The sequence below is a fragment of the Solanum tuberosum genome, unplaced genomic scaffold, assembly GCF_000226075.1.
Source record: "Solanum tuberosum cultivar DM 1-3 516 R44 unplaced genomic scaffold, SolTub_3.0 scf00346, whole genome shotgun sequence".
Classification (NCBI taxonomy): Eukaryota; Viridiplantae; Streptophyta; class Magnoliopsida; order Solanales; family Solanaceae; genus Solanum; species Solanum tuberosum.
Genome location: NW_006239265.1, coordinates 653,024 through 666,172, shown reverse-complemented (window position 1 = coordinate 666,172; position 13,149 = coordinate 653,024). Strand labels below are relative to the sequence as shown.

The following is a 13,149-nucleotide window of genomic DNA, read 5'->3' as shown; positions in this document are numbered from 1 at the left end:
TAGTAAAGGTTAGGTGTGTCTCTGGGATTTCGGGCATAGGGTGAGGGAGTACTTATGCATTTTCCCAAAAATTAACTTTCTAAAGGGAAAAATTAAAAATAACTGAACTAAATTGAGGAAGATGAACATGTAAACATTAGTCTATATGAACTTTTAGCACAAATCTTGAACGATTTTCTATTTATGATTTTGGTTGTAAATCCCCAGATAGGGGTTTGCGATTTTGAGAGAGAAATAGGGTAAAATGGAACAGTTTCACCATTGTATTAATTTGAATATTAATTTATTTTTTAAAAAATTCTAATATCTACGTGTAAATTTTTTAATTAGTCGACAGCCATTGAGTGACTCATTAATCTACGTTGGAGTGTCTGCATTTCACGTGTTTGGGCTGCAATATTCGAGTGTTTTTTTATTTAAGAGTTGGATAGTTAAAGTGCCTCTTTATACACTTTGAAAATTTAAGGTCAAAATTATAATTCAAAGCCAAGTTAAGAGTCCTATTTATGTGTTATGCCTAATTGATATTACAGAAGAAAACATATGGTCAGTAGTTAGCGATTTCCTACAAAGTCCTAAGTTATAATATCAAACCACAAGTATAAATCGGTGACAATCAAAAATTCATACTCATAAAGTACAAAATAAAAAATAGGCATAATACATAAAAGGCATAATACATAAATTGGACCCTAAACTTGGCTTCAAATTTTAAGTATGACCTCTAACTTTCATAGTGCACAAGTAGGCACTTTAACTATCCAATTCTTAAACAAAAAAACACGCGAATCCAACAGCCAAAATTGTGTGATATACAAACGCTCCTACGTGGCTTATTGAGCCACTCAGTGGCTGCCACGTAATTAAAAAATTACACATATTTTATAATTAAAAAAAAGAAGAAATTAAAATACAAAAGGGTAGGGTCGTATTTTATTTTCCCAATTTACTCAATTTTCACTCAACATCAGTGGAGCCCTAGCCCTAATTTCTTTGCAAATCAAAGTAAAATTGTGAAGATTTGTGGTCAAAGTTCTTATCTTTTGGATGTTTATGTGTTGTTCTTCCTCAATTTAGTCTGGTTGTTAATTTTCGCTTTTCGAAAGTTTATTTTTGGTATAAGCTGTCACCATGAATGTAAATTCACTTTTTTTTGTACCTGAATTATTTGCAGACCAAGAAATCTTCATTATAGCTCTTTTTACACAATGACAAAAAAAATTAGAAGCCATTACATAAAAACCGACTAGAAATTGCGCACAAAAAGAGAAAAAAAGCTTGAGTGCAAGAATTAGGAAGAAGAAGAAAAAAAATGGGATTTTGATTTGAAAAAAATAAAGATATATTTAAAAGGGATTCATTAAGGGTAAAATTGTCATTTCCGCTTTTTTTTTACTGTTGTGGGCCTCGAAAAATACCCCTAACGCGCCTGAATTGCGTCTCAATCACGCGTTATGCCAGGTTGGATTCGCGTGTTTTCTTGTTTAAGAATTCGATAGCTGAAGTGCCTACTTGTGCACTTTGAAAGTTAGAGGTCATACTTAAAATTTGAAGCCAAGTTTAGGGTCCAATTTATGTATTATGCCTACATAAAAACTCCCTTTAGTTTGGTTTCAACGGACATCTATGTCGTCCAACTTTGAGTGTGTACAAGTAGACACTTAAACTTATATAAAATTGAACAAGTAGACACACATGTCTTACGTGACATAATACACATAGAACGCCACGTACGACACAAAATTGTCATGTAGAACGCCATATAAATGTGTCTATTTGTTCAATTTAATACAAGTTTAAGTATCTAAGTGTGCACACTCAAAGTTAAAGGCCATAGTTACCAACTGAAGCCAAGTTAAAAGTCATCTTTATATATTATGTCAATAATATGATATCATTGTTATGAGTTATGACTTTAATTATAGAAAAAAAATAAGGAACAAAATATAAAATTAATGCACAATATTATGAGCTCCTTTTTATATCCACTTCCACAAGACGATCATCCTTCTATCTTATTATTTTTAGTCAAACTAAAACATGAATATAATAACCTTATAATGTGTATTTTTCTATGAGCTTTCGATGACATACTAAAATAGTATAGTGGACAACTATTGTTGGACGGAGGAAGTAAAATTTAAAAAAACTACTCTCTCTGTTCAATAATAGTTGTCCACTATACTATTTTGGGATATCCAATAGTATTTGTTCACTTTATGAAATCAATGAATAATTTTACTCTTAGTTCCTAATTTACCTTTATCATTCTTATTAGATTTTCATGACATTGTATTTATTGTACTTAAAGAATAATATTGTAAAATTATTAGACGGTGGGAGTAATGTGATCATTTATAGAAAGTCATAGGTTTTCGTATTTTTCACCTACATTGTTGTCATCACTTTTTGGGGAATTGAGTAATGTGTATTTTTCGATGAGCTTTTAATGTAAAAGTTTTAAGATATTTGTGTAGATGATTCCCTTTTGCCCTCATCTCTCTTATGTTTTTAATAGTAAAGGAAAAAATCTCAAATATGTCATCGAACTTTAAAAAAAAAAGGTTTATTTGTGTTACTGATTAAAAAGTTTGATTTATTTATGTTATTTTCGTTTGAGAAAAAAGAACTTATCTATGTCATTATTTGTTAACTGAAAACAGTTTCGATGTTGCAAATTTATTTCGTATACATGGTTTGTTATGATTCGTTAACATCATTAATTAAATTGTTTTTAAAAAGGGAAATGACTCAAACATGTCATCAAACTTAGAGAAAAAGGTTCATCTATGTCATCCGTTAAAAAGTTTGCTCATCTATGTCATTTTAGTTAACAAATAATGATATGGATGAGCCTTTTCTCAAACAGGAATGACATAAATACGACTAACTTTTAACGAATGTCATAGATGAGCATTTTCTCATAGTTCGTTACATATTTGAGTCTTTTCTCTTTAATAAATAAGCAAGGCAACTCCATAGAGAAACCATCTCTCATTTCTCACCCTTCTTTCATTTGAAGATTTTGATCATGGCTAAACAAGTTACAGAGCCTCTTACTACTTTGAGGGTACTCATGTTCCCATTTTTGGCTTATGGACACATCTCTCCATTTCTATACGTAGCCAAGCAACTCGCGGATAGGGAATTCTTGATTTACCTCTGTTCTACACCCATAAATCTCAACTATGCCAGCAAGAAAATACCCGAAAAGTATGCTGATTCGATTCAGTTTGTCGAACTTCACTTACCAGAATTACCCAAACTTCCTCCTCATTACCATACTACCAATGATCTCCCACCCCATCTCCATCACACTCTTCAAAAAGCCCTGAAAATGTCCAAACCAAACTTGTCAAAAATCTTGCAAAATCTGAAACCTGATTTGGTGATTTATGACATATTGCAGCAATGGGCTGAACGTGTCGCGAATGAACACAACATTCCAGCAGTTAAGCTCCTAACTTCGGGTGCAACTGTGTTTTCGTATTTTACAATATCACTGAATAAACCAGGGGATGTATTCCCATTCCCTGAAATTTATCTCAGGAAAAGTGAACAAGTAAAAATGAATGAAACGTTAAAATGTGCGAAAGAGATAGAACCTGATGATGGGGATTGTCAAGCTGATGGAAATAGGCAAATCATGTTGATGAGTACCTCTAGAATTATAGAGGCCAAATACATAGATTATTGCACTGAATTCCTCAATTTGAAGGTTATTCCAGTTGGTCCACCAGTCCAAGATTTGATCACTAATGACGCGGATGATATGGAGCTCATAGATTGGCTAGGATCAAAAGATGAGAATTCAACTGTTTTTGTCTGCTTTGGGAGTGAGTATTTCTTGTCAAAAGAAGATATGGAAGAAGTAGCTTTCGGGTTGGAGTTAAGTAATGTTAATTTCATATGGGTTGCAAGATTTCCAAAAAGGGAAGAGCAAAATCTTGAAGATGCATTGCCAAAAGGTTTTCTTGAAAGAATTGGAGAAAGGGGAAGAGTTTTGGACAAATTTGCACCAGAACCAAGAATTCTAAATCATCCGAGTACCGGAGGATTTATAAGTCATGGTGTTGGAATTCAGTAATGGAAAGTATAGATTTCGGGGTTCCTATAATTGCCATGCCTATGCATCTTGAACAACCAATGAATGCGAGGTTGATTGTAGAATTGGGAGTCGCTGTGGAGATTGTAAGAGATGATGATGGCAAAATTCACAAAGGAGAAATTGCGGAAATTCTTAAAGGTGTCATAACAAGGGAAACAGGGGGCAAATTGAGGGCTCAAGTGAGAGATATCAGCAAGAATTTAAAATCAGTAAGAGATGAAGAGATGGATGCAGCTGCTGAAGAGCTAATTCAACTTTGTAGGAACTGTAATAAGTGCAAATAATGTGGAATGTTGTGATTCTATTAACAAAATAATATTGTATGTGAGGTGCTTTTGTTTGTCTTCAAAATATATTGAGAAAAATAATAAGATTCTCAAATATGACGTTCTTTAGCTTTGTGAATTATTAGTTGTGTCTTTTCCTATCCGAATTATCAATATCTATTTATTAAAACACATTTCAAGTTGATTAGGTCAACTCTAAGCTTTTCTTAATCATCTACTCAACTAGGTGTGTTTTAACATATATATGGTGATAATTCAAATAGAAAAATAGAACAACCAACAATAGTTCAGATAGGATAAGAGAACATGTAATAGTTAGAATATGAAACTGCAAAGTTCAGATATATGTTTGACCATTATTTCTTTAGCTTTCGATATAAAATGTAACTCCTGTGTCTCATTTTATATGAGTTAGATTGATTTGTCTCAAAGTTGAAGAAAGAAAGGAAGACTTTTTTAAATTTATGGTCCAAAATGAGTAATAGATATTTGTGTGACAGTGAATCATTCATTAAGGGTAAAATGTGTATTTTAAAGTTCAATTGTTACTTAATATGAAAATATGTCATTCTTTTTGGGACTGATTAAAAAGAAAGTAAGTCATATAAAGTTGGAACAACGAGAGTAGTATTTTCTCTTTTCTTACTACCAACTAAAGTTTCTCCTTAAAATTAGAAAAGAAAATATGGATGATAATTATTTTCTACTTCCATAGGTTTTGCTTTATTTTTTTGTTGCATCATTGTCTTTTTCTTTCATATTTATTTTAGTCAATTTCATAGAGTCTGACCTTTTCTTCCGCTCTAATACCAAAGTTATAGAATACACTAATTTGCTTTTACAGAATTCATTTTGGTACTTATATGATTTATTTATTAATGTCGTTTTGGTAAAATATTAAATTTCGTTGATTAAATTTGATAATGAATATTAATTTGTCTCAATCAAATGTATACAAATTTATTAATGAATACGGACCGATAGATAACAGTGTGAAATTATAAAATTTGGTAATGCAAGCAAATGTATATCTATTAGATGAATACAGACCAATGAATATGAACCTCAATTTATAAAAATGTATACATATTTGTTAGGTGAATACGAACTAATAGATATCAATTTTGACCTAAAGAAAGCCATACAAATTTATTAGATGAATATTGGCCAATGAATACCGGTGAATGTGTCCAATACAAATCTATTTGACAAATACAGATTAGTATTTGAATACTAATACAAACAGATGTATACAAATTTGTTAAGTGGATATTTATTGAGTTTTTCATCATAGCTTCTAGCAAATGCCAAATAGATGGGGAAAATAATCTGTATATAGTGTCAAAATAGTCTTAATTAAATATCTTTTCCTACTTTTAAGGAGAGATATAATTCTTTATTAAATATTTTTTACTATTTTTAAATGTGAGTAATAAGAATTTCCACACTTTGACACTTAAATGTCAATTCTTTTGACTTTCGTTTGCCAAATAATCATTTGGCAAAAACATATTAATTTTCAATCTAATTATGTCAATTCTATCTCTTATAAATAAGGCATCCAATGCCACCAAAGGGCCCATCTCTCATTTATAATCACAAATTTAGTGTCTTTTCAATACTTTGATCATGGCTACTTTGAGGGTACTCATGTTTCCATGGTTAGCTTATGGACACATTTCTCCATTTCTAAACGTAGCCAAGAAACTCGCGGACAGGGGATTCTTGATTTACCTCTGTTCTACGCCGATAAATCTCAAATCCACCATCAAGAAAATCCCTGAAAAGTATGCTGATTCGATTCAGCTTATCGAACTTCACTTACCAGAATTACCCGAACTTCCTCCTCATTACCATACGACCAATGGTTTCCCGCCCCATCTCAATAACACCCTTCATAAGGCCCTGGAAATGTCCAAACCAAACTTCTCGAAAATCTTGCAAAATCTGAAACCTGATTTGGTGATTTATGACATGTTGCAGCAATGGGCTGAACACGTCGCGAATGAACAGAACATTCCAGCTGTCAAGCTCATAACTTTTGGTGCAGCCGTGTTTTCGTATCTTTTTTACTTAGTAAAGAAACCAGAGGCTGTATTCCCATTCCCCGCGATTAATCTCAGCAAAATTGAACAAGAAAAAATGTATGCTAAAGATTTCGAGGATCGTTTAGTGGATGGAAATATTCAAATCATGCTGATAAGTACCTCTAGAACTATAGAGGCAAAATACATTGATCATTGCACTGAATTGATCAATTGGAAGGTTGTTCCAGTTGGTCCACCAGTTCAAGATCCAATCACTAACAACGCGGACGACAAGGAGCTCATGGATTGGCTAGGAACAAAAGATGAGAATTCAACTGTTTTCGTCTCCTTTGGGAGTGAGTATTTCTTGTCAAAAGAAGATATGGAAGAAGTAGCTTTCGGGTTGGAGTTAAGTAATGTTAATTTCATATGGGTTGCAAGATTTCCAAAAGGGGAAGACCAAAATCTTGAAGATGCATTGCCAAAGGGTTTTCTTGAAAGAATTGGAGAAAGGGGAAGAGTTTTGGACAAATTTGCACCACAGCCAAGAATTCTAAATCATCCAAGTACGGGAGGATTTATAAGTCATTGTGGTTGGAATTCAGTAATGGAAAGTGTAGATTTTGGGGTTCCTATAATAGCTATGCCTATACAGTATGATCAACCATCAAATGCTAGGTTGATAGTAGAATTGGGAGTCGCCGTAGAGATTGTTAGAGATGATGATGGGAAAATTCATAGAGGAGAAATCGCGGAAACTCTTAAAGATGTCATAACAGGGAAAACAGGGGAAAATTTGAGGGGCAAAGTTAGAGATATCAGCAAGAATTTGAAATCTATAAGAGGTGAAGAGATGGATACTGCTGCTGAAGTGCTGATTCAACTTTGTAAGAATAGTAATGAGTGCAAATAGTGTGCTCATTTGGGGACTTCATGGATTAGTTGTTTGTCAGACTTTAGTTAGTTTCTTTGTGTATTTGGTTTGAGGTGGATGGGGGTCATGTCCCGGTAAACTTATTTCCTTAAGTTTAGACACTAAAGGTTTGCTCAAATATTAGTTGTTCAGTCATTATGAATTTATTGATGTCCTTATTAAGACTTAATAAGCATATGTTTCAGCTTTAGCATTAGTTCCATATGATATGTTAAGCCAAGGGTTAGCCTCGAATCACTTGTACCGTGTCTCGATTGGGGTGTAGACTCGGTCGTGCACAATTACCAAAGTTATTGAATACACTAACTTGCTTTTAGAGTATTCATTTTGGTACTTATATGATATATTTATTTATTTATGACAATTTTGTACACTATTAAAATTTTGTTGACTGAATTTGATAAGCGGAATTTTCACATATACACGCTCAAAAAAAACTTAATTATGCTCCATAGTTGTAGTTTTCTAATTACGATTCGCAGCTACATGTAAGAGGGAGGAGAGAGGCGAGCGAGGGCACAGAGTGAAGAGAGGCAAATTGTATATGTATGTATATTTGTCAAATAATAATATATATGTAATTGGTATACATATGTATTTGTATATCTGGCCAGCGAGATTGGGAGAGGGAGGAGAGAGGGCAAAGAGTGGAGAGAGGCGAATTCTATATGTATATCTGTCAGATAATTGTATATATGTAACTGGTATACATATGTATTTAGATATTTGGCGAGCGAGATTGGGATAGGGAGGAGAGAGGTGAGCGAGATTGGGATAGGGAGGAGAGAGGCAAGGGAGAGAGGGCAAAGAGACTAATTGTATTTGTATATATGTCATAAAATTGTATATGTATAATTTGTATTTGTATGTGTATAAAAGAGGCGAGAGGCGAGAGAGAGGAAGAGAGGAGATGTAATTACAGCTAAAATTAAGCTCCGAGCCGTAATTAATTCAAACTATAGCTATGTTAGCTAATTAACTAGTATATGTTTGCTTATCCACATATTTTTCCCATTTGATAATGAATATTAATTTTGTCTTAATCAAATGTATACAAATTTGTTAATGAATACAAATCAATATATAACAATGTAAAATTATAAAAATAGTAATGCAAGCAAATGTATACTTATTTATTAGATGAATACGGAAATGAATATCAATCTCGATGTAAATAAAGGTATACACATTTTTTAGGTGAATACAGACTAATGTATACCAATTTTGGTTGGAACATATGCATACAAATTTGTTAGATGATTATGGACCAATGTATAGCTATGTAAAATAAGAAAGACACTAATACAAATAAATGTATACCAAATTTATTAAGGAATATGGACGAATGTATACCAATCTATATACAAATGTATACCAATCTATTTGATGCATACATATCAATGAATACCAATGCGTATACAAATTTGTTAAGTGAATATGAATTGAGTTTTTCATCATAACTTCTAGCAAATAGTTGGGACTCTAGGAATATCCTTAGTCTTAATTAAATATTTTTTGCTAAGTTTAAGGAGAGAGATAACTCTAAATAATTTTTTGCTAATTTCAAGGGGAAATAATAGGAGGTTAGAAGAGCTAGATATCGTACTCAATTGCCATGTTATCCTTTTCAAAAGTCAATTTGACTAATTTTCAAAGGGAAATAATTGGAGGTTAGAAGAGCTAGATATCGTACTCCCTCAGTCAACTTTTAATTGTCATGTTGTCCTTTTCAAAAGTCAATTTGACTAATTTTCAAAATTAAATTAGATTACATTAATTTGATATTCTAAACAAAAATTTTTAAATATTCAAAAACTATTATAAATTGCAATATTTTGCATATCAATATGATAATAAAAAGTTACATGTAAAATATTAGTCAAAGTTTTTATAGTTTGACTTTAAAAAAAGGAAACCATGACAACTAAAAGTGGACCAAGACAATATTAAATATCTTTTACTCAAAAATAATTTGAAGAGAGATGTGAGTTAATAAGAATTTCCTCCCAAAATATACTTTGACTAATAGCTATAAATTATTTTTGACTTCTATTTGCTAAATAATTATTTGGCAAAGATATATCAATTCAATCTATGGATTGCATATACAAGTCAAATCCTTGTTAAATACTTTTAGACTTGTGTTTTGTCCTCTAACTCTCATTTCACTCTATATATAGAGAATCACAAATCAACTTCTTTCAAGATTTTGATCATGGCTACTTTGAGAGTACTGATGTTTCCATGGTTGGCTTATGGACACATTTCTCCATTTCTAAACATAGCCAAGCAACTCGCAGACAGAGGATTCTTGATTTACCTCTGTTCTACGCTAATCAATCTCGAATCCATCATCAAGAAAATCCCTGAAAAATACTCTGAATCAATTCGTTTTGTCGAACTTCACCTACCCGAATTACCTGAACTTCCTCCTCATTACCATACTACCAATGGTCTCCCACCCCATCTCAATCACACCCTTCATAAGGCCCTGAAAATGTCCAAACCAAACTTCTCCAAAATCTTGCAAAATCTGAAACCTGATTTGGTGATTTACGACATATTGCAGCCGTGGGCTGAACATGTTGTAAATGAACACAATATTCCAGCAGTCAAGATCCTAACTTCGGGTGCAGCTCTGTTTCGTATTTTTCAACTTTCTAAAGAATCCAGGGGTTGAATTCTATTTCCCTGCTATTTATCTCCCGAAAGTTGAGCAAGTAAGATGAGAGAAATGTTCGAAAAAGAATCTAATGAAGAGGATCGTCTAGTTGATGGAAATATGCAAATCATGTTGATGTGTACGTCTAGAACTATCGAGGCCAAATACTTAGATTATTGCACTGAATTGAGCAATTGGAAAGTTATTCCAGTTGGTCCACCCTCATGGATTGGTTAGGAACAAAAGATGAGAATTCAACTGTTTTTGTCTGCTTTGGAAGTGAGTATTTCTTGTCAAGAGAAGATATGGAAGAAGTAGCTTTCGGGTTGGAGTTAAGTAATGTTAATTTCATATGGGTTGCAAGATTTCCAAAAGGGGAAGAGCAAAATCTTGAAGATGTATTGCCAAAAGGTTTTCTTGAAAGAATTGGAGAAAGGGGAAGAGTTTTGGACAAATTTGCACCACAACCAAGAATTCTAAATCATCCGAGTACCGGAGGATTTATAAGTCATTGTGGATGGAATTCAGTAATGGAAAGTTTAGATTTTGGGGTTCCTATAATAGCAATGCCTATGCATAATGATCAACCAATAAATGCTAAGTTGATAGTTGAATTGGGAGTCGCGATGGAAATCGTTAGAGATGATGATGGGAATATTCACAGAGGAGAAATCGCGGAAACTCTTAAAGATATCATAACAGGGGAAACAAGGGAAATTTTGAGGGGCAAAGTGAGAGATATCAGCAAGAATTTGAAATCTTTAAGAGAGGAAGAGATGGATACTGCTGCTGAAGAGCTAAGTCAACTTTGTAGGAATAGTAATAAGTACAAATAATGTGGTATGTTGTGATTCAATTAACAAAATAATTTTGTATGTGAGGTGCTTTGTTTGTCTTCAAAATATATGGAGGTTGAAATAATGAAAAAAAATAAAAAAATAGGATGCAACTTATAAATTGATCCTACAATTCTACATTCTCAAAATATGACTTTGTTTAGTTTTTACATGAATTATCACCATCTATTTATTAAAACACATCTGAAGTTGATTAAGCCAACTATCCGTTTTTTTTCTTTTTTCCTGATTGAACTATCACTATCTACTCAACTAGGTGTGTTTTAACACATATATGATAATAGTTTTGGTAGAAAAATGGAAAAGGGAACATTTGGTAGTTGGTGTGCTAAACCTACATAAAAACGATTCAAATGTGTTTTTGATCATTATCTCTATAGCTTTCAATATGAATTCTCAAGTCCCGTGTTATCTTATACAGAGGCGGACCCACCTTTGAGGGTGTGGGTGCACGTGCACTCGTTCACTTCGAAATTATTTTGTGTATATACGTGTATATTCTTAAATAAGGATTATATAATTAAACGTGCACGGTAAAACATATAAGTTGAGTTGGTGTAGTGGTCCAACACCTGGTCGTTGTGCTTCTTAGCAACTTGTGTTTCCTGAGTTCGAGATTCGAACTAGCAATCTTAAAGTATACACTAAGGGTATTAAAAAAGCTCAAGTGAGATTCGAACAAGCAATATCAAAGTATACACTCGATTATGTTAGGTTTTTTTAATTTATATTCATACATTTTCGTTGAAGTGTTGGTGCTTCGACTAACCCACATCCGCCTTTAGTAGTGCCTCTGTCGTGTTCTAATCCTGGATTCGTCTCTGATCTTATAGTGGTTAATCATTATACATCTAAAAGTAGCTACACCGTACGCATTGAATTATGAATTAAAAATTAAAATACGATCAATAAGTTAGTATTGTGGTACGTCCTTAATATAACTTAAAGAATAAAACTATGATATTGTATTTAGTAAAACGTTATGCATTGATCTTCTCCTCTCTAATGTTGGTTTACACTATATTTATGAATTGTCATTGTCGTTGTCAAAGAAAATATGTTGCATTTGCCATTATAAATCAAATAATTTACCAAGCCCTCACACGCACCAACAAATGAACACAATACCTAGCCTTCAAAAATAAAATAAAATACTGTGAATTAAATAGGAGAAATTGAACAACTGAATATCAATATATATAAATTAAAAAAATTATTGTGTGCATGTTATATTATTAAGTACGAAACTTTTAAAAATAACATAATCTTTTTAAGATCAAAAGTGTACTTAAAGAGGAACATGATAACTCACCATCACACTAACAATTGAGGAGCAAAATTAAATGTAGTGAACAAAATTTCATCATTGATATCAAATGTCAAAATTATTTTTGTATTGTTACATGAAAACACACTCTAGATAATAAGGTAAAGAACAAACGAGCATAATAATAATATAACACAACTAAGTTTATCAAATTAAAAATATTAAAAAGGATTATAGTAAAGCAGTATCACAATGTCAATAAATATTTATTTTAGAATTTGTTTTCATATAAAAAATTATTATACTGGTAAAATATGTAATAATGTTAGCACCTAATTAACATTACAAAGTTAAAGTTTATTAGGATTATATTTCCGTTATAAAAATTTATGAGTTGTTTGGTGTGAGGTATAAGGTATAATAATTCATGGATAACATACATGATTATTTTATTCTATATTTTGGTTTGAGGTAATAGGTAGTCCATAAAATATTTATCCCACCATTTATATCATAGTGATTAGATAAATTATCTCACATACATGATGGAATAACTTATCTTGAATAATTATCTCAAAATAACTTATTCTCAACCAAAAGGCCCTCTTTCAATTAACTAAAAGACCTATGAGCTATAAAAAACATTATCACATACAAAATTTTGACTCTATAATCTTTCTTGAGCAATTACATGGCAAACATACTCAAACTCTATCAAAGAGAAACAAATTGTGTTGACTCAGAAAATAAATAAGATAATTTTAAAGTAAGAAATTAGAATTTCTCACCTAGTTCAAATAAGAAATACCTAAATAAAAGTAAAATAATTTTCAAACCTTTCTAATGATCATTTCTTAAGAAACGTGTAAAAGAATATGAGTTATAATTTAAGACGGACCTAGTAGTAGAAGTTGTCTTAGAATTGTTATCCGTCTCTTTCATGCTTCTTTTTTTCCTTGAAGTCTTGAACCTTCACCTCATAAAGAGAAAAAAATTAATTAATAGTT

At 32.0% G+C, this 13,149-nt stretch overlaps 1 protein-coding gene and 2 pseudogenes across 1 annotated transcript; all 3 read left to right on the top strand.

The window, feature by feature from the left end:
* The first annotated feature begins 3,031 nt into the window (after nucleotides 1-3,031).
* Nucleotides 3,032-4,392, top strand: LOC102586880 (beta-D-glucosyl crocetin beta-1,6-glucosyltransferase-like; annotated as a pseudogene).
* A 1,585-nt stretch (nucleotides 4,393-5,977) lies between these two features.
* On the top strand, nucleotides 5,978-7,439 carry LOC102582249 (beta-D-glucosyl crocetin beta-1,6-glucosyltransferase-like). The gene has a single exon (XM_006361130.2). It carries the CDS (start codon nucleotides 6,025-6,027, stop codon nucleotides 7,333-7,335), a length of 1,311 nt encoding a protein of 436 aa, XP_006361192.1. The 5' UTR covers nucleotides 5,978-6,024; the 3' UTR covers nucleotides 7,336-7,439.
* Nucleotides 7,440-9,571: 2,132 nt separating this feature from the next.
* Nucleotides 9,572-10,854, top strand: LOC102586546 (beta-D-glucosyl crocetin beta-1,6-glucosyltransferase-like; annotated as a pseudogene).
* Nucleotides 10,855-13,149: the final 2,295 nt, after the last annotated feature.

Bases quoted from the DNA above. Each gene is read 5' to 3' on its own strand.
- LOC102582249 (XM_006361130.2), top strand. From the start codon at position 6,025: ATGGCTACTTTGAGGGTACTCATGTTTCCATGGTTAGCTTATGGACAC.